Source organism: Diabrotica virgifera, chromosome 8 (genome assembly GCF_917563875.1).
Source record: "Diabrotica virgifera virgifera chromosome 8, PGI_DIABVI_V3a".
NCBI lineage: Eukaryota > Metazoa > Arthropoda > Insecta > Coleoptera > Chrysomelidae > Diabrotica > Diabrotica virgifera.
This window is the reverse complement of record NC_065450.1, coordinates 219,506,989-219,526,627: the sequence shown is the minus strand read 5'-3', so window position 1 is coordinate 219,526,627 and position 19,639 is coordinate 219,506,989. Positions and strand designations below refer to the sequence as shown.

At 35.9% G+C, this 19,639-nt stretch overlaps 1 protein-coding gene across 50 annotated transcripts in view; it reads right to left on the bottom strand.

The window, feature by feature from the left end:
• Positions 1-7,533: 7,533 nt before the first annotated feature.
• LOC114336647 (mucin-4) overlaps positions 7,534-19,639 on the bottom strand; it is a 46,102-nt gene continuing 33,996 nt past the window's right edge. For 5 of the 50 annotated variants that reach the window (XM_050658034.1, XM_050658044.1, XM_050658049.1 and 2 more), the window contains 2 exons: positions 8,159-9,637; positions 7,534-8,110 (listed from right to left, as the gene is read on the bottom strand). In XM_050658034.1, coding sequence (XP_050513991.1) covers positions 7,632-8,110; positions 8,159-9,637 — 1,958 coding nt within the window. In that variant the 3' untranslated portion in view covers positions 7,534-7,631. Of the gene's footprint in view, positions 8,111-8,158; positions 10,184-19,639 lie in introns of all 50 variants that reach the window. The other 45 variants (XM_050658013.1, XM_050658014.1, XM_050658017.1 and 42 more) reach the window with 32 other exon arrangements.

The following is a 19,639-nucleotide window of genomic DNA, read 5'->3' as shown; positions in this document are numbered from 1 at the left end:
CTTGATTATCGAGCATTGGCTATAGTAATTTTGTTCACGGCAGCTCGGAAAAGGGATATAGAGCATCTGTTAAACCATTCTCTCAGGTTTTTAAGCCATGACGTTCTTCTTCGACCTGCCCCTTTCTTCCGTCTACCTTGCCTTGTATTATTAAATGAAGTATATTATATCTCTCTGGGTGTCGCATAACATGGCCAAAATATTGTACATATATGCATGACCAAAATATATCTAAATGATATAAAAATCCAAAATTGGAATGAATGTATTTATATGCAGAAAGCCTCTGACTTAAAGAGGTAATGAGGTGATCTATAATAGCGATAAAATTCTGAGTCCTAAATTTCTATGATGTCATTTCAGTCTCATAAAATGTTTCATAATCCAGTGGAGTCAGTCGAATATTCCATAGTCAATTTCTATGTGCCGAATAGTATTGACTTCTGCTTACCATCGCGCCTCGCATCTCATATGTTTTGAAATTGCCAGGTCTTGACTGTATAAATTCTTTAAGTGATCTAAGTGCTGCCACTCCTAATTTAACGGCAATATTTGGATCTTGGAGAATACGACTTGAAATGTTTGTTTTCTCTAAGATTTCATTCCAAAATATTGCAAATATTCCTGTTTACAGTAAGCACATTCGATTATACAAACAATTTGTATCGCTAGGAGTTTTAAATTGTTGCTTCTGAAATTTTGGATAAGTCTACTTTAGTATGATTATAATCTATAACTAGTGCTTTTGCGGTATCACTTCTGGATAACCATCTAGTAGTATTTACTCTTTTAGGAACAATAATATTTCTCCACGCTCTGCGTTGCTGTCGCTTAAAGGAGCTTTTAAACATTTGATTAACAAGTTGGATCTATATGTAGAGGAAGTGAAAATACATATAGATAGTTCCTCTAAGAAATCAGATAATGCTGTAGCAGCAGAACAACACTCAGCTGCAGCTTTTGCAACTAAATTTAGAGAGTAGACGGCACAAGTGTTTGTATAAAACAAAAATAATTATATGTGAACAATTTGCTAATATTTTTTGCGTTTGAGGCTTTGGGGGCCCCCGGAATGTGGGGGCCCCGGGAAGCTGCCCAGCCTGCCACCCCTTAAATCCGGCCCTGAATATTAATGACTCTCTTAGGCCGATGCCACATTATGCGTTTTGACCGGATGCGTTGAAAACGCATCCGTTTCCAACGCAACCGGATCGACCTGTCACACTATGCGTTTAGTCTGGTGCAGTTTGTAAGCGCGTACCGATGACTCAAAACGCATCCGTTTCCAACGCAACCGGACCGATCTGTCACACTATGCGTTTTCACCGGATGCGGCGGAAACGCATCCGGTCAAAACGCATAATGTGGCATCGGCCTTAGTTTGCTTGCCCACCTATACTGTGTTTATTTGAACCAGGAATTCGAAGACCAAAACGGTTAATAGCCTCATAAAAGCAGCTAATATAATATAACATCGATATTTTTAAAAATATTCACATGACTTATCTAAATATACTAAAAACTCTGTCCAATCATCATTGGGGCGCAGATGAAGACTCCCTTCTTAAGATTTATAGATGTTTTATTCGTTCTAAAATAGACTACTGTAGTTTTATTTATATGTCAGCTAGTCCATCTGATTTAAAACTTCTTAATTCTGTACATAACACTGCACTTCGAATTTGCCTTGGAGCTTTCAGGTCGAGCCCAGCAGAGAGTTTATATAGAGAAGCTAATGAACTTCCCCTCTGGTTACGTCGCACATAGGGGTATTTAAACGATCTAGCCGGTCAAAAGTCCATTTTTCAAAACTCAAAGCGGTAGAAAAAAACCGGATACTCGTGAAGTTAAATAAATAGAGAACACAAGGCGACCTTTTCCGTTGTGTAATAAGTTGCACCAGTGCCGTAGCTTTAGTCGGAGTTTGACCTTGTCGCTACAGGTGTATGTATCTTTCTCAGCTGTTTGGTGCAAGTGCAAGTGCAAGTAATAAAAAAAAATATCAAGTGTTTGTTGTTAAAAAAATACAGTTATGGATCTAGAACAAGCGGGGAAGAACACCTACTTTTCATGTACTTATTGTTTTATTTGTTGATGTATTAATAATATTTTGGATGTTTGAAAACGGGGTTTAAATATTTTAAAGTTTCGACCACATTTTAACACATCAAAAGGTTTTTGTTATACTTTAGGGTGAGATCCGGTTGTTGTATTTTTTTTAATTGGAAGATATGAATTTGTACATCATAATAATTATCAAATCAGCCGCCCATATTCGCACTTTCTTGACTTATGGGCAAAAAATCATGAAACAAGGAAATTACACATATTTATATTAAAAATTTAGATTACGTTTACGTGAGATAACGTTAAGATAACTTAAAACCATAAAATTATCCAAAAATGTATCGCAAATTCCTTCAAATTGAATTTGCGATGCAATGACATAAATTTGAGAATTGGCATAATTATTATGGTTTTAAGTTATTTTTCGGGTGTAACTACAATGCTATTATGCTAAAAATGATGGTGTATCGCAGATTTAAAATGCGTTTATCTCGAAAACGGTTGAGTTTAGGGAGATGAAAAAAGTATACCTTTTTTAAGTAAAACTAATAGGAGAATAAAAATTTTAATGTCAAAATTATACAGAGTGAGGGATAAAAAAAATTGAACGTAATAAATTAGTGCTGAAAGGCGTATGTGGCGCCCTCTGGGCAATACATAATTTTTGGTAAGGAATTTAGTTTTCTCGACCCAAAAAACCCCTATATACCAAATTTCATGTTGTTATCTCATTCCTGTCAGGAAATATTCAATAATAAATAAAAAAAAAGTTTAACTTTGACACCCTGTATCTCGGTTATTATAAACTTTGTACTAAGGTGAGTTAGCTTAAATCGGTCTATTTTAACCTCAGGAACCTGAGGTTAAGCTATGGCCCATTCTTTACCAAACACCCTGTATATGTAGTAGAATATGGGTCACTAAAACGAGACAGACGCACTGCGCATGCGCCGGCACAGTCCCAGACAATGTCGGTAAGCATTAGATCTGCATTACCGGCCAACACGTAACTTAGCATGGTTCAGAACCTAGAACCTACTATTTTTTAATATATTCCGGGACTGCGCGGCTAATAAAAATTAAAAAAGGAAGTACAAAGTAGTGTGACGTCATAACGTCATATATGACGTCATAAAGTCAGCTATGGTTTCGGTCTTGACTAAAAGGTTCTGAACCATGCTAAGTTACGTGTTGGCCGGTAATGCAGATCCAATGCTTACCGACATTGTCTGGGACTGTACCGGCGCATGCGCAGTGCGTCTGTCTCGTTTTAGTGACTCATATTCTACTTATATATATGTTGTAAAACACTCTCTATAGCTTAATTCAATTAGGAAATCATTTTAGAATAATAAAATCGAAAGAAATAATTATGACCGCCTAGATTGGCAAAATACCCCTATGTGCGTCGACGGCAACTCCTTTTGAAATATTCGTCTCGAATATCTGCTAATACTGAAAATCCCGCCCATAAGTTATTAAAAACTGACCTTTTAAACTCTGCTTCTACAATTAAACTTCAATCTTTGCCACAATATGTCTCTCCCTGGAGTAAATCGATAGCAAATTTTAATCTCACGTTAACTAATTATGATAAGCATCAAACCAATCCACAAATTCTAAGACATACCTTTAACGAATTAATTGCTAACAATAAATTCGACCAAATTCTATATACAGATGCTTCTAAGAGCCCAATAGCTCTTGGATGTGCGGTAACCTCAAACACAGATCTAATCAAATCCTGCAATCTTCCGCTCTTTTGTTGCATACATACAGCTGAATTATTCTCTATCCTCCAAGCCGCAAACTCGCTATCTCCAGGACGTAAAAAAGTAGCAATATGTACCGACTCTTCAGCGTCTATCCATTCTCTAAAAAGTATGTATACCGTACATCCGTTGGTCCAAGCTATCCAAAACTCTTTCGATAGTCTAATCTCACTGGGAGTATCCATAACCATGATCTGGATTCCGTCTCATGTGGGAATCCCTGGTAACGAACTCGCCGACCACTTTGCTAAACAAGTCTCTTCTTCTAATGAGGAAACTGAAAACTTACAATTACATACGGATCTACAGTCGTTTTTTAAAAATACTATCCTAATATCTTGGCAAGATTACTGAAACAAAATTCCTTCCAAGCTTCGTGATCCATCTATAAAAAAACTTGAGTTTCCTTCCATGACACGGAAAAACAAAATTTTAATTCGACGACTTAGAATAGCCCATACAAGGTTGACTCATAAATATTTGATGACTTCCCAAGATCCACCTACATGTACACACTGTGGTAACACTCTATCTGTTAAACATATTTGCATAGACTGTCCCTATTTCTACAATAATAGAAAAAAGCATAATTTGAATCTTAACCTACAAAATATTCTCAGTTCGGTAGATCAATTTCAACTCATTATTGACTACCTTTATGACACCAGGCTATACCACGAAATCTAGAAAAAGATACATATATTATAGTTTAGAAATTTTGATTATGTATTTAAAATGTTTTTCTATCTATTGTAATGTAATTGTATTGAGATGTAATTTTCCTTTTATTGTAATGTAATGTAGTAAAATTGTACCTGTGTCAGTGACCTATGTTGTCGAGACACGTTAAGCTAAAATAAAAAAAAAGTAATGCACACAATATCGGCAAGTTATTAAATTTAACAAATGACAGGTTAAAAATGACAATTAAAAAAAAATAACTGTCAGTCCATACAGTTTCGGCGCTAAGGTATAAGGTACCCGCCTGCAAAAGTAGCATAGACTCCTTTCGGATTTTTTTAAGTTAGCATTTTGTATAACATCATACTCCGGTCAACTTACGCATCCGAGGCTACAAAAATTACCATCAAGCCGAAAATTGGCAGGATTGTTAAAAATACCATCATAAATTAAATCTAAAAAGTCCTCATAAATCCGACCCCTGCTAAAAATTTTACGCGGGGTCAAAGGTCACCAAATATGGTTTTTAGCGATTTTCAGCGAAACGGTAAGTTTTATGATAAAATTAGTGCTAACAAAAAATGTAGATTAGATAATTATCTATAAAAAATGCCTTATTACTTTTTTTCATGGGAGCCACCGTTTTTGAGATATAACGATTCAAAAAGTGGTAATCGTCATAATATGCGCACACGTTTCCACACCACCTTTGAGGTAGTGTACTTAGCGCGTTTTTTTAACGTGGTTTCCCCAGTATGCCTATTCCACGGATCTGTTATGATTCTGTTTAATTTAAAGCTATTTAATAATTGATATTGGCAAGGGTTAAAAATGATTAAACTTTATATAAAGCGGTATAAATTAAAAAAAGGGAAATTTATCAAACTGGTTCATAATTTTCTAATACTTCTGCTTCCCTTGTTCTTCTTCTCATTGTTCTTCTTCCTCTTCTTCATCTTCTAGTTCTTCTTCTTCTTCTTCTTCTTCTTCTTGTTCATCCTGGGTGCAAGTAAATTGTTCCAAAAATAACACATCGCCATGGCTCCTCGATAGAATCAAATGAATCCTCAATTGTTGGTGATTCAACATTGGAGCACGACCGGTTTTGACAATTAGTGCATGCTACCGGACAAAACAGTCCAACTTTTTTGCAACCACATTTAGCGCTACATCCCTTTTTACAGTTGCAAAAAATTGTGTTCAGGAGTTTTTCCGGCGCAGGGGGGAGTAAAGTTTGAATTGGTTCTAATGAACTGTCGACTAATTTCCATCCCCAGTCTTTTGGATCTAGCTGATAACCAAGCCACACTTGAACTTGGTAATATACCCGAAAAAGATGTTGATGAGCAGCCGCTGAGGTTGGAGGAAGACAAGATAACTGCACTTGTTTTTTGTTTCGAGTACTTTTAAAAAAACATGCATATCGAAACTTATCTAAGCACGTAGTTTTCTTAGGCGCTCCATACATAGAGAGAGCAGAGATGGCCATTTTTTTTTCACGCTCTTCATTACATTCCTGGCCGCAAAATAAGCATTGTTTTTTAAAACAAAAAGCTGGTTCACTTACACGTGCTCTAGTAAGAGGAGGACTTTTGGTCGATGTACTGGCTTCTTGTTTTTCATATTGTCTTTTAATAGCTGCAGCAATAGAACAATTTCGAGTATAACTTTTACGACACTCCACATGTATGGTCACAGATTTCTGCTGTTTAAGAAATTCTAAAAATCCATCAGCTCTTTCAGTACTTGCATTGATTAATGTTTTTATACCACGTTCAACGGTAACAATTTCACCTTCAGTTAAAATTTTAGCGCAAATAAAACAATATTCTGACATTTTTGTTATAACAATGAAAATAACACGAAATACACGATAAAAAATATATTTTAACACGTATTTTCACTCCGGAGTAGTACTCAAGACTAGTTAATATCTCGAGGGTGTCATCTACCTGAAGGATTTCGCCACCCAGGAAAATTACGGTGTAATTTGCATAAGTATTTATTAGTACTTAGCAATAAACATTATGCCTAGAAAGTTGTCTTTCATTATTATGTTCAAACCCTTCTGAGAAAAGAATAGGTAGGGTGATTAGATTAGCCGACGAACGTGTTTATTCCGACAAAACCCATCTTTACAAATTGAACTAAGGCGCATAAATAAAAAGAATTATTATAAGTTAATACTTTGTCATGTGTTGTATTTTGTTGTGTATTTTTGTTGGGATTAAGCCGTAAAATTCAAATAATTCTTATTATTTTCGCGTTACATTCACTTTGTAAAGATTTTTTTTGTTGGCACTGTAATATAATACAGCTTATGGATTGCATCCCTCGGTAGACCGCAAGCTGTATAGTAGAAACATTATCATATTTATAATCTTATATTATTATGTGTAATATAAGTTAAGTTGACCGTAGAATATTATGTTTACTTGTATTACAGCTTCAATGATGTATACACCTGGTGTACTAATACATATATTATTATGACGATTAGAAGTCTGTCAACTCTTTGAATCGTTGTATCTCAAAAACAGTGACTCTTAGGAAAAAAACTATTAAGATATTTTTTATAGATAATTATCTAATCTACATTTTTTGTTAGAACTAATTTTACGATAAAACTTACCGTTTCGCTGAAAATCGCTAAAAACCATATTTGGTGACCTTTGACCCCGCGTAAATTTTTTAGCAGGGGTCGGATTTATGAGGACTTTTTAGATTTAATTTATGATGGTATTTTGAACAATCCTGCCAATTTTCAGCTTGATGGTAATTATTGTAGCCTCACTCCTATTTTTGAGTCTAACTAGACCGGTCTATCAGCAGAAAGGCATGGGCACCCGCCTGCAGTGCATTTCTTGCAGGTCCGCTATCGTCAGCCCCAAATCCATATTCGCACCTAATTTTTGTTTAATATACGTGTTAAGTGTTTATTTAATATTGATCGATTCCAACAATTATTATCAACTTAATTTCTTTATATAAAAATAATATTTTATTTACAAAATTAATACTACAAAAATTAAAATTTTATTCGAATGCACTTTACAGCCATATTTATTTACAATCGTGCATAGATACAAAAATATTTAAAATTGATCTAACTTAGATTAAGAAGTAATTTATAATCACAATAACAAATGTAGCCATCAAATAATTCGTGCCTGCAAATAAACTTGCAGCTGAACCTTTCGTAGTTGACTCAGGTGTTGCACCAGTTGAGTCACTTGATAAATCTGTTGATGAACCAGAGGAAGCAGTTGTTGAGTCAGATGGATAATCTGTAGGTGAAGCAGATGATGAATCCGTTGCTGGCTCAGGTGGAGAATCTGTAGGTGAAACAGATGATGAATCAGTTACTGGCTCAGGTGGAGAATCTGTAGGTGCAGTAGATGATGAATCAGTTGCTGGGTCAGGTGGAGAATCTGTAGGTGCAGTAGATGATGAATCAGTTGCTGGGTCAGGTGGAGAATCTGTAGGTGCAGTAGGTGATGAATCTGTTACTGGCTCAGGTGGAGAATCTGTAGGTGCAGTAGATGATGAATCAGTTGCTGGGTCAGGTGGAGAATCTGTAGGTGCAGTAGGTGATGAATCTGTAACTGGCTCAGGTGGAGAATCTGTAGGTGCAGTAGATGATGAATCAGTTACTGGCTCAGGTGGAGAATCTGTAGGAGCAGTAGATGATGAATCTGTTACTGGCTTAGGTGGAGAATCTGTAGGTGCAGTAGATGATGAATCTGTTACTGGCTCAGGTGGAGAATCTGTAGGTGCAGTAGATGATGAATCTGTTACTGGCTCAGGTGGAGAATCTGTAGGTGCAGTAGATGATGAATATGTTACTGGCTCAGGTGGAGAATCTGTAGGTGCTGTAGATGATGAATCAGTTGCTGGGTCAGGTGGAGAATCTGTAGGTGCAGTAGATGATGAATCTGTTACTGGCTCTGGTGGAGAATCTGTAGGTGCAGTAGATGATGGATCAGTTGCTGGGTCAGGTGGAGAATCGGTAGGTGCAGTAGATGATGAATCTGTTACTGGCTCAGGTGGAGAATCTGTAGGTGCTGTAGATGATGAATCTGTTACTGGCTCAGGTGGAGAATCTGTAGGTGCAGTAGATGATGAATCTGTTATTGGCTCAGGTGGAGAATATGTAGGTGCAGTAGATGATGAATCTGTTACTGGCTCAGGTGGAGTATCTGTAGGTGCAGTAGATGATGGATCAGTTGCTGGGTCAGGTGGAGAATCTGTAGGTGCAGTAGATGATGAATCTGTTACTGGATCAGGTGGAGAATCTGTAGGCGCAGTAGATGATGAATCTGTTACTGGCTCAGGTGGAGAATCTGTAGGTGCAGTAGATGATGAATCTGTTACTGGCTCAGGTGGAGAATCTGTAGGTGCAGTAGATGATGAGTCTGTTACTGGCTCAGGTGGAGAATCTGTAGGTGCAGTAGATGATGAATCTGTTACTGGCTCAGGTGGAGAATCTGTAGGTGCTGTAGATGATGAATCAGTTGCTGGGTCAGGTGGAGAATCTGTAGGTGCAGTAGATGATGAATCAGTTACTGGCTCAGGTGAAGAATCTGTAGGTGCAGTAGATGATGAATCAGTAGCTGGGCCAGGTGGAGAATCTGTAGGTGCAGTAGATGATGAATCTGTTACTGGCTCAGGTGGAGAATTTGTAGGTGCTGTAGATGATGAATCAGTTGCTGGGTCAGGTGGAGAATCTGTAGGTGCAGTAGATGATGAATCTGTTACTGGCTCAGATGTAGAATCTGTAGGTGCAGTAGATGATGGATCAGTTGCTGGGTCAGGTGGAGAATCTGTAGGTGCAGTAGATGATGAATCAGTTACTGGCTCAGGTGAAGAATCTGTAGGTGCAGTAGATGATGAATCAGTAGCTGGGCCAGGTGGAGAATCTGTAGGTGCAGTAGATGATGAATCTGTTACTGGCTCAGGTGGAGAATTTGTAGGTGCTGTAGATGATGAATCAGTTGCTGGGTCAGGTGGAGAATCTGTAGGTGCAGTAGATGATGAATCTGTTACTGGCTCAGATGTAGAATCTGTAGGTGCAGTAGATGATGGATCAGTTGCTGGGTCAGGTGGAGAATCTGTAGGTGCAGTAGATGATGAATCAGTTACTGGCTCAGGTGAAGAATCTGTAGGTGCAGTAGATGATGAATCAGTAGCTGGGTCAGGTGGAGAATCTGTAGGTGCAGTAGATGATGAATCTGTTACTGGCTCAGGTGGAGAATCAGTAGGTGCAGTGGATGATGGATCAGTTGCTGGGTCAGGTGGAGAATCTGTAGGTGCAGTAGATGATGAATCAGTTACTGGCTCAGGTGGAGAATCTGTAGGTGCAGTAGATGCGGAATCAGTTGCTGGGTCAGGTGGAGAATCTGTAGGTGCAGTAGATGATGAATCTGTTACTGGCGCAGGTGGAGAATCTGTAGGTGCAGTAGATGATTGATTAGTAGCTGGGTCAGGTGGAGAATCTGTAGGTGCAGTAGATGATGAATCTGTTACTGGCTCAGGTGGAGAATCCGAAGGTGAAACAGATGAAGAATCAGTCGCTGGATCAGGTGGATTAGTTACTATAGAAGTTGGTAGATCATCTTGATTATTCCCGGACTCCCATTTATTGCTGATCGTTCTCGCTGATGCTAAAATAGTAAATAATATTTTAGATTATGGTATTAAACAAACAATTTTAACAAATTAGACAAAAAACAAATAGGAATAGGTATTAAATCAAACAATCATCATCAACAAATCGATTAAATATCATTCAAATTATACTTAAAAAAAGTAACATACAAAACATTTTAGTTGGGAATTGGGCCGAGTAGCTTAGGCAGTAGGATGTCTGACTTCCACGCATAAGGCCGGGGATGAAAACCCAGCGTCGGAGAAAATCTAGACGAGGGGTGGGTAAAAGCAGTCCCGCGGGCCGGATCCGGCCCTTTTGTTTATTATATCCGGCCCATTGAACATTCCAACAGGCAATTTTTGTTATTCTCTTAGTATTAGTGTGCGTATAACATCATTTTAAATTAATTTGTAGAAATCGTTAAGCTATAAAGAAATAGCAAAATAAAATCTTTCATTAACTGACTTATTTAATGACCATTATTTTAATATTCTTCTTCTTTTAGTGCCGACTCCACTAACGAAGGTTGGCTATAACCATTGCGAATTCGTCTCTATCTTCTGCTGTTCTTAAAAGCGTCAGCTGTCGCTTCTGCTCTTTTTTAATCAGGATATTATTTATCGACTACCCGGACCGGTTTCTCCTTCTATTCTATCTCTCATAATCAGCTGCAACAACTCGTACTAATCATTTTTAAGTATATGTCCCCAATATGCTGCCTTTCTCCTTTTAATGGTGGTCAAAAATTCTCTATCTCTTCCTATTCTGTACAACACTATAATATAGTTCATAATATGATCGGCCCGTGGTATTTTCAAAATTCTCCTAAAAAACCACGTCGCAAAAGCTTCCAGCTTTCTCATTAAGTCCACATTAACAGTCCAAGCTTCGGCACTATAAAGAAGAATAGAGTGGATATAAGATTTTACCATCCGATAACGGATTTGCAGATCGAGTCTTTGGTTACTCAAGGTTACTCTTTGGTTACATCTTCAAAAAGGCTAATCTTGATTGCTCTCTACTTGATCGAATTTCTGATTTCGGATTTAAATCTTTCGTAATCCAGACTAGAAAAGAGTTTTCATTTTGCCCACTTGTTAAATATCTTCTTTTTTATCTGGATTTATTATGACTTAATATAATATAATATAACGGATCATATTTCTTTAAAAATTATGTAATATATTTTAGCGGGCATAAATTATTGTTTGCATGTACACCCAAGTAAGACAATAATTTATTATTACTATTATCTATTATTAACAGTCAAATTTCTTTGTCCAAATGCTTTAAAATCATACTAGTAATGATAGTATATTTGTCAAAAAAACTTCTTGAACAGGGAGAAAACTCCACCAAAAAATTCGCGGGAAGTGTGCCTACTTACGCGTTATAGTCCTCCGGCCCGGGAGACATTTTGGAAATTTCATTTTGACCCGCGCTTAAAAGTATTTGCCCACCCCTGATCTAGTCATTCCTAAAAATGTATACATTTCCCAGGTCGACTCAGTTTGAATAAAATGAGTACCTGGAATAAAACCAGGGGTAATAATGGGCAGTTGGATGGGAGCATTGACCCTGTTATTACCTTCTTTGTATATCGAGGCCCTTAACACTTTGACGGACAGTGCGTCAAATGTATAAGCAAGTCTTGTGGCACTATATGTATTTTGCATAGTACAATAGGGAAAAATGCCACGTCTATAGACGTTGTGTCACATTCCATCAATGGAAATTAGACGTCTATAGATGTTCTGTCCGTCAACGTGTTAAGGTTTCCTTACGCGCATATTTTGGTGGCTCAGCATGTTATAAACCTGCTAGTTAACAGCACTGATGATGAACATTTTAGTTCTAAAACGTTCTGTGATATAGCCCTTTAAGGGATTTTATAATAGATATATATCTTTCATAAAGGATTTTACTAAACTTTTTGTAAAATGGAAGACAGCTTATCGACGGCCTAATTAATAAACCAGGTAACTCACATAATCCTGCTTTTAAAGGAGCAACAAAAAACTAAATAAACTTGAAAAAGTAGGACTTACTGACTTTATATTTTTAAAAACACCAATATAAATATAATTCTAATATCAGTAGAATCTTTTCTTTGTATAAATATACATAATACAATTCTTTATTGGAGTTTTCCAGATTTAGTTACGGAGTTACGTTGAATTACTTTAACAGATACGTGGTACTTTAACAGTACGTTGGTAAGTAACAAAACCCGTAACTCCGCTGAATAGGAAACTAACCAAACATTTTGATTTGTAAGCAAACCAAGTACCTACCTATAATGTCCTTGGAATTTATGGATTTGCTAAGCTTATATATTGTTTTATTCTATTTGATATGAAAATAATTATAAACAATAAATAATTATAAACAAAATTCAATTTAATATAAAATATTTTCAATTTTCTCAACCACGGGCATATAAATTTAGAACAACCTGTATACAACAAATTGTTATATTTAATTTTAAGAAGTGATTAGAATAAGCGTACGAAACTCGGAACAATGTGCTTAAGATAAACAAAGTGAATGACGCGTACCATTATCGTTCTTCTCGGAAGGTCGATCATTAGCCTATGCTAAATAAAACTCAGTGAAATAGTTGATAGTTCATTATCGTTTTTCGCGGAAGGTTTCGATCATTAGCCTATGCTAAATAAGACTCATTTGAAAGAGAGAATAGGTCATTAAAATTTGTAAATAGTTAGAAAGTATTTTAGAATGGGAATTAAATATTTTCTTTTGAAATCCATTAAGCATATTTAGAAAGATTAAAAATTGGTTTTGAGGAATATTACGAATGAGAGTTGGTGGTGGAAGATTGATTTGTGAATCTGGAAGGGATATTTAGAAAGTAGGGGAATGGATGAGAAAGTGAGATCAGAATGTTTTGAGCTGTCGAGAAGTGAAGTCGAGTAGTAGACGGTAGTGTTCGAGGAGTGAGAAAGCCGGTGTAGTTCCGTGAGTGTGGAGTATCTATCGTGGAACGAGAAGTAGGCCAGGTCGAGAGTAAAAGAACCTCCTTGAGCCCAGAGTGTCCCGGTAGCTGATAGCAGTTTCGAAAAAGGTAGAACAGAGCATCACGACAAAAGCAGGAACGAGAGCTATTCGAGCTAGTTTTTCAAAGGAGAACATCACTGGAAGCCAGGACGAGGTTTGATCGCAGCCAAGGATAGCAGGAAAGGGTCTTGTGTGAGGACATTTTCAGTTCACCAGGAAAAGGTCAGTCTCATTTGTTTGGACATGAATGAATGGGTTTTTCGTATTAAATTCCACATAAAAAATTGAATAACATAATCAATAATATCAGAAAAGCTTCATCAAACTTAAATAGAGTTGTTCCTAATAACTCCTAATAGTTAAATGTTAATAAAAACTTTCAATTGAAAACCAAAAGGAAATAAGATTCCCATTTGTAAATGTTATGTTTAAGAATAATAAGAAATAGCAAATATTAAGCATTGATTGCCTTTTAAATAAAATAAAAAATATTTTGATTATAATTGTAACCCATATGTGTATTTTTTTACTCTTTTCTTTTTTATCCCGATTAGGAACCATTAAGAAATATTTAGAAGCCACGGAAGTAAGTAATTAATTTATAATTCGCCCTGAGATTGAAAACATATTGATATGTGATCTGGTTAATTAATTGGATTAGTATTAATACATTGATTAAATTAATTAACATATAAGAATATTATCTCATATCAATAATCAAGATCACATCAACTGTCGTCCAACGTGGAAAGCATTGTAAAGTATTTCTAGTGGCAAATTTGAAGGATAGAAAGAGTAAAGCCGGTATTTGAAAATTTATATGCCTGTGGTAAAAAGTGAGATACTTACATTTGATAACATAAAATTTTAGATCTCTTTAGGTACAAATTTCACATAACTGATTTAATATTTTATTTTTACGATATTTACATTTGATATATTTATTGACAATTTATAATATTTGGGTAAAAAAAAAAAAAAAAATCGTTTTGGTAACATACTAGTAAAATTTCATATTTGGCGGGGATAATACTTCTTGAAAACAAATGTCTGTGACAAGAAGCCAAAGCAAGGACAACAAAAAACAAAAAGAACATTCAGACCAAGAAGATATTTTAGACACGACAATCATGGCATCAGAACAGCAAGAATTATCAGGAATAGATAAACTATTACAACTGATGCAACTCCAGTCACAAAAACTGGATGACAATCAAAGAGAAACAAAACAAGCAATGGATGAAGCAAAAAGGACAATGGATAAAAATCAGGAAGAAACACAACGAAAAATGGATGAAACACAACAAAAATTGGATCAAAAAATGGATGAAACAAAAAGAATAATGCAAGAAAATCAGAAGGAAACAAAACAAGCCATAGAAGAGAACAACAAGAAAATGGAGGAACGCATAGAAAAGTATGAAATGAAAATTCAAGATAAAATAAAGGAGTTAACGAATGGCCAGAAAAAGGAACTAGAAAATTTGGAAAATAAGTTGGAAAATGCTATTCAAGTAGACAGAGAAGAAGTGGAAAAAAGAATCACAGAAATAGAAAAACAAGTCACCGAAAACCGGACGCAACAAAATGTCGGAGAAAGAAGAGAAATGGTTATACATAGCACAGATGACGTGAAGATAAGGTTTGGCGGGGATGTAAGAAGATTACACCCAGTGCCGTTCATAAATAGCCTGAAAAAGAAAATACAACACATCGGAAATTTCGATACAGCAAAAGAAACTATCAGAAACCATCTCAAATATGAAGCAAGCCTATGGTTCGATAGTAAAGAAGAAGAATTCGGCAATTGGCAACAATTTGAACAAAAATTTTTGAATTATTTCTGGGGAAAGGTCCAACAATTGGAAATTAACAAGGAATTGCAAAATGGGAAATACAATGATAGGATGGGTGTATCAGAAAGGACATATGCTTTGCAAATTTACAATAATGCAAAACATTTACAATATAATTACTCATCGGAACAATTAGTCAAACTGATTGCAAGACATTTCGAGGAAACGCTGGAAGACCATATCACATTGCAAAATTACAAAGACATAGATAGTTTATGCCAATTCCTACAAATAAGAGAATCACGTCTAAGAGAAAGAAAATCAAGAAGGTCGCGAGAAGATTACAGGCCCCGAGAAACACAAGATTACAGAGGTAGAAATCAAAATAATAGGGACTATACAAGACGAGATTTTAATCCCAGAAGGGAAAACGAAAATAGAGACAACGGAAGAGGAAATTATGAACAAAGAAATAGGCAATGGAATGAGGACAGAAATCGAGAATACCAGAATAGAAACACCACACGCTCAAATCAAGAAAACAGAAATAATGGTAGACAAAATGAACAGGGATATCGAGAAAACCGAAACAGATCCGACAGACCAAGAGAAAATAGAAGAGAAGTAAATAATACCCAGACAGATGAATATGACGGAGAGAGACATTATGACGAAAATATAAACAACGATGAGCAACCGGCGTCTTTTCACGACGGCGCTCACTAAAAACCAAAAATCAAACAGGAATCTTTTGTCACCCCAAGGAGTTTATTAAATTGGCAGGAAACAACGAAAAGAAAAATGGAGTTAATTTAAAATTTGTGGATGGATTTATCAACGAGAAACCAATTAAAATTATGATAGACACTGGATCTGAAATAACATTGGTCAACAGAAAACTAATAGAAGAAGTTAACTTAACAAATTTAATTTATAAAATACCTAGGGTAAATTTAGTGGGCGCAAACAAACGGACATTGGCAACTATAAATGAAGGCATACGAGTAATGGTACGACTGGGCAAGAATATGTATGCACTACAATGTGTAATAATGCCAAACATGTCACATGACATGATAGTAGGAGTGGACGAATTGGCAGAAAAACATGTAGTGATAGATTTTAAAAATAATACGATGAAACTAACAGAAGAAAAGGAAAGAAGAACAGGAGGAAGCTTTCGAAACATTAAAACGAGAATTCGCAAAAGGAACGAAAATATACCACCCCATTTACAATTTACCTTTTATACTCCGAACTGATGCGTCCATACAAAAATTTGCAGGAGTGCTGTCTCAAATACAAAACGACCAAGAAGTGCCGATATGTTTTATATCGCGAGTGACTAAAACACATGAGAGAAAATATAGTGTTACAGAATTGGAGTTTGCCAGTGTACTATATTGCGTAAACAAATTGAGGTTTTACTTATTGGGAGCAAAATTCACAATCGAAACAGACCATGCAGCTTTAGTACATATCATGAAGAATAGATTAGTAAATAATAGAATACATAGAGGCATTCTATTATTACAGGAGTATGATTTTGAGTTCCGATATATAAAAGGAAAAGACAACATAATAGCCGACGCTCTAACACGGGATGAGGACACGGGAAAAAAGGAAACAATTACTCTACAGGTGGGACTAAATAGATTAATACAAGAAGAAGGGATATATTCGTTAAATGAGATAAGGACAAACCAAGAAGACCTAGAGGAAAGAGAGAAAAGAAGAGCGGAAGTAGAAAATGACATATATTTTAAGAGAATAGACGGAAAGGAACTATATTTAGTGACACAGACATTGGCCGTAAAGATAATAAAGAAATTACATGAGGACAATGGGCATATCGGTAGCAGAAAAGTTTGGCTCGTTTTTAGGGAAAATTACATCAGCCGACAGGATTACCGCATTGCAAAGGAAATTACCCAGAAGTGCGATGTATGTCAAAAATATAAGAGTCGGAATTTCAAAAACGAAAATGTTGCCAAAAATATTGAAGCCCGAAACAAACTAGACATTGTAGCAATAGATATGTTAAGCGATCTAATTATGACCACTAAAAGGAACAAACATATTCTGGTAATGGTGGATGTGTTTTCAAAATACGTAAAATTATATAGTTGCCGCACCACAAAGGAGGAGGAAATATTAAGAAAAATCGACAATTTTATAGCCATAGTAGGAACACCAAAAAAGATCCTACTGGACAATGCAACGTATTTCCGAAATGATCGTTTCAAAGGACAACTTCGAGAACGAGGAATAGAGACAAATTTTGTCAGCATCAGGCATCCACAGAGTAATCCTTCGGAACGATTCATACAGGAAGTGACGAAATTTCTTCGCATTGCAACAGATGGTCAACATCGCCACTGGGACAGGAAAATGGCGGAAATAGAAAGGTATCTAAATACAATTCCGAGCACAGTAACAAAGGAGACCCCAGAATACATCATGAAGGGTGTACTGCCGATAAGGCCATGGGAAGACCAAGAGCCAAAAGAATATCAACAGGTGATTGAAACCGTACAGAGAAGATTACGGCGAAGCAACGAAAAATATATCCAAAGACAGGAACAAAATAGAAAAAGAAGACCAGTGACTTTCCAAAAGGGTGAAAAAGTACTCGTGAGGGCATTACGAGTATCAAATCTTCCTGGTGGCATTTGCGCAAAGTTGATGCCTGTTTTCGAAGGCCCGTACATCGTGAATAATGAAAATGGGATAAATAGTTATGAGTTGAGGCACAGGAACTCGGAAAAGATCCGAGGAATTTATAATATTCACGATGTATACAAATATCACGAATAAAAGACAGAATTACATGAAGTAGATAGTAAGTTAGGGTATAAGACATAGATTAAAGTAAGGAAATATACAGGGAGTTGGTTTTGCCTCGAGAAAATTTATTTAAAAATGCAGATAAATTTTATCGAATACAAGGCGGGGATTTGTTATATTTCTATTTGATATGAAAATTAAATGTTGATAATTATAAACAAAATTCAATTTAATAAAAAATATTTTCAATTTTCTCAACCACGGGCATATAAATTTAGAACAACCTGTATACAACAAATTGTTATATTTAATTTTAAGAAGTGATTAGAATAAGCGTACGAAACTCGGAACAATGTGCTTAAGATAAACAAAGTGAATGACGCGTACCATTATCGTTCTTCTCGGAAGGTCGATCATTAGCCTATGCTAAATAAAACTCAGTGAAATAGATGATAGTTCATTATCGTTTTTCGCGGAAGGTTTCGATCATTAGCCTATGCTAAATAAGACTCATTTGAAAGAGAGAATAGGTCATTAAAATTTGTAAATAGTTAGAAAGTATTTTAGAATGGGAATTAAATATTTTCTTTTGAAATCCATTAAGCATATTTAGAAAGATTAAAAATTGGTTTTGAGGAATATTACGAATGAGAGTTGGTGGTGGAAGATTGATTTGTGAATCTGGAAGGGATATTTAGAAAGTAGGGGAATGGATGAGAAAGTGAGATCAGAATGTTTTGAGCTGTCGAGAAGTGAAGTCGAGTAGTAGACGGTAGTGTTCGAGGAGTGAGAAAGCCGGTGTAGTTCCGTGAGTGTGGAGTATCTATCGTGGAACGAGAAGTAGGCCAGGTCGAGAGTAAAAGAACCTCCTTGAGCCCAGAGTGTCCCGGTAGCTGATAGCAGTTTCGAAAAAGGTAGAACACAGCATCACGACAAAAGCAGGAACGAGAGCTATTCGAGCTAGTTTTTCAAAGGAGAACATCACTGGAAGCCAGGACGAGGTTTGATCGCAGCCAAGGATAGCAGGAAAGGGTCTTGTGTGAGGACATTTTCAGTTCACCAGGAAAAGGTCAGTCTCATTTGTTTGGACATGAATGTATGGGTTTTTCGTATTAAATTCCACATAAAAAATTGAATAACATAATCAATAATATCAGAAAAGCTTCATCAAACTTAAATAGAGTTGTTCCTAATAACTCCTAATAGTTAAATGTTAATAAAAACTTTCAATTGAAAACCAAAAGGAAATAAGATTCCCATTTGTAAATGTTATGTTTAAGAATAATAAGAAATAGCAAATATTAAGCATTGATTGCCTTTTAAATAAAATAAAAAATATTTTAACATATAAGAATATTATCTCATATCAATAATCAAGATCACATCAATATTTAGCTTAATATAATATAGCTCAAATATATTTGAGCTTAAACAGACGAGAATAAGCTGAGGTTAGAACATTAAAGTAACTTACCATCGAATTTGAGAGACACTAGATGAACTGGAAACATACATTTACACAGGCAGAATGAATCAGCCAAGCACCACACAACGCACATGCTACACTATGGAAACAGGCTGCCACAGCCAGGAGTTACCAGGTTTGCATTAACAAATTTTCCACCAAAAAAAATACGTGTTTTGTTTTTATGATTTCTAGTATTAGTTAAATTTTTTTGGAATTTGTTGTTCAGGCAGCAATGTAGAGCTACCATAAATCAATTGTAATAACGTTAAAATCCAAAATTCGATTTTTTTGGAGTTACGTGGTTGTTATTTAGGACGTAGTTATATTTCATTTCGGTTCAGAGATAATCAATCATCCCCTTACGTACTTTACAGTCTCCGCAGAACTCATCAGAGGGGCT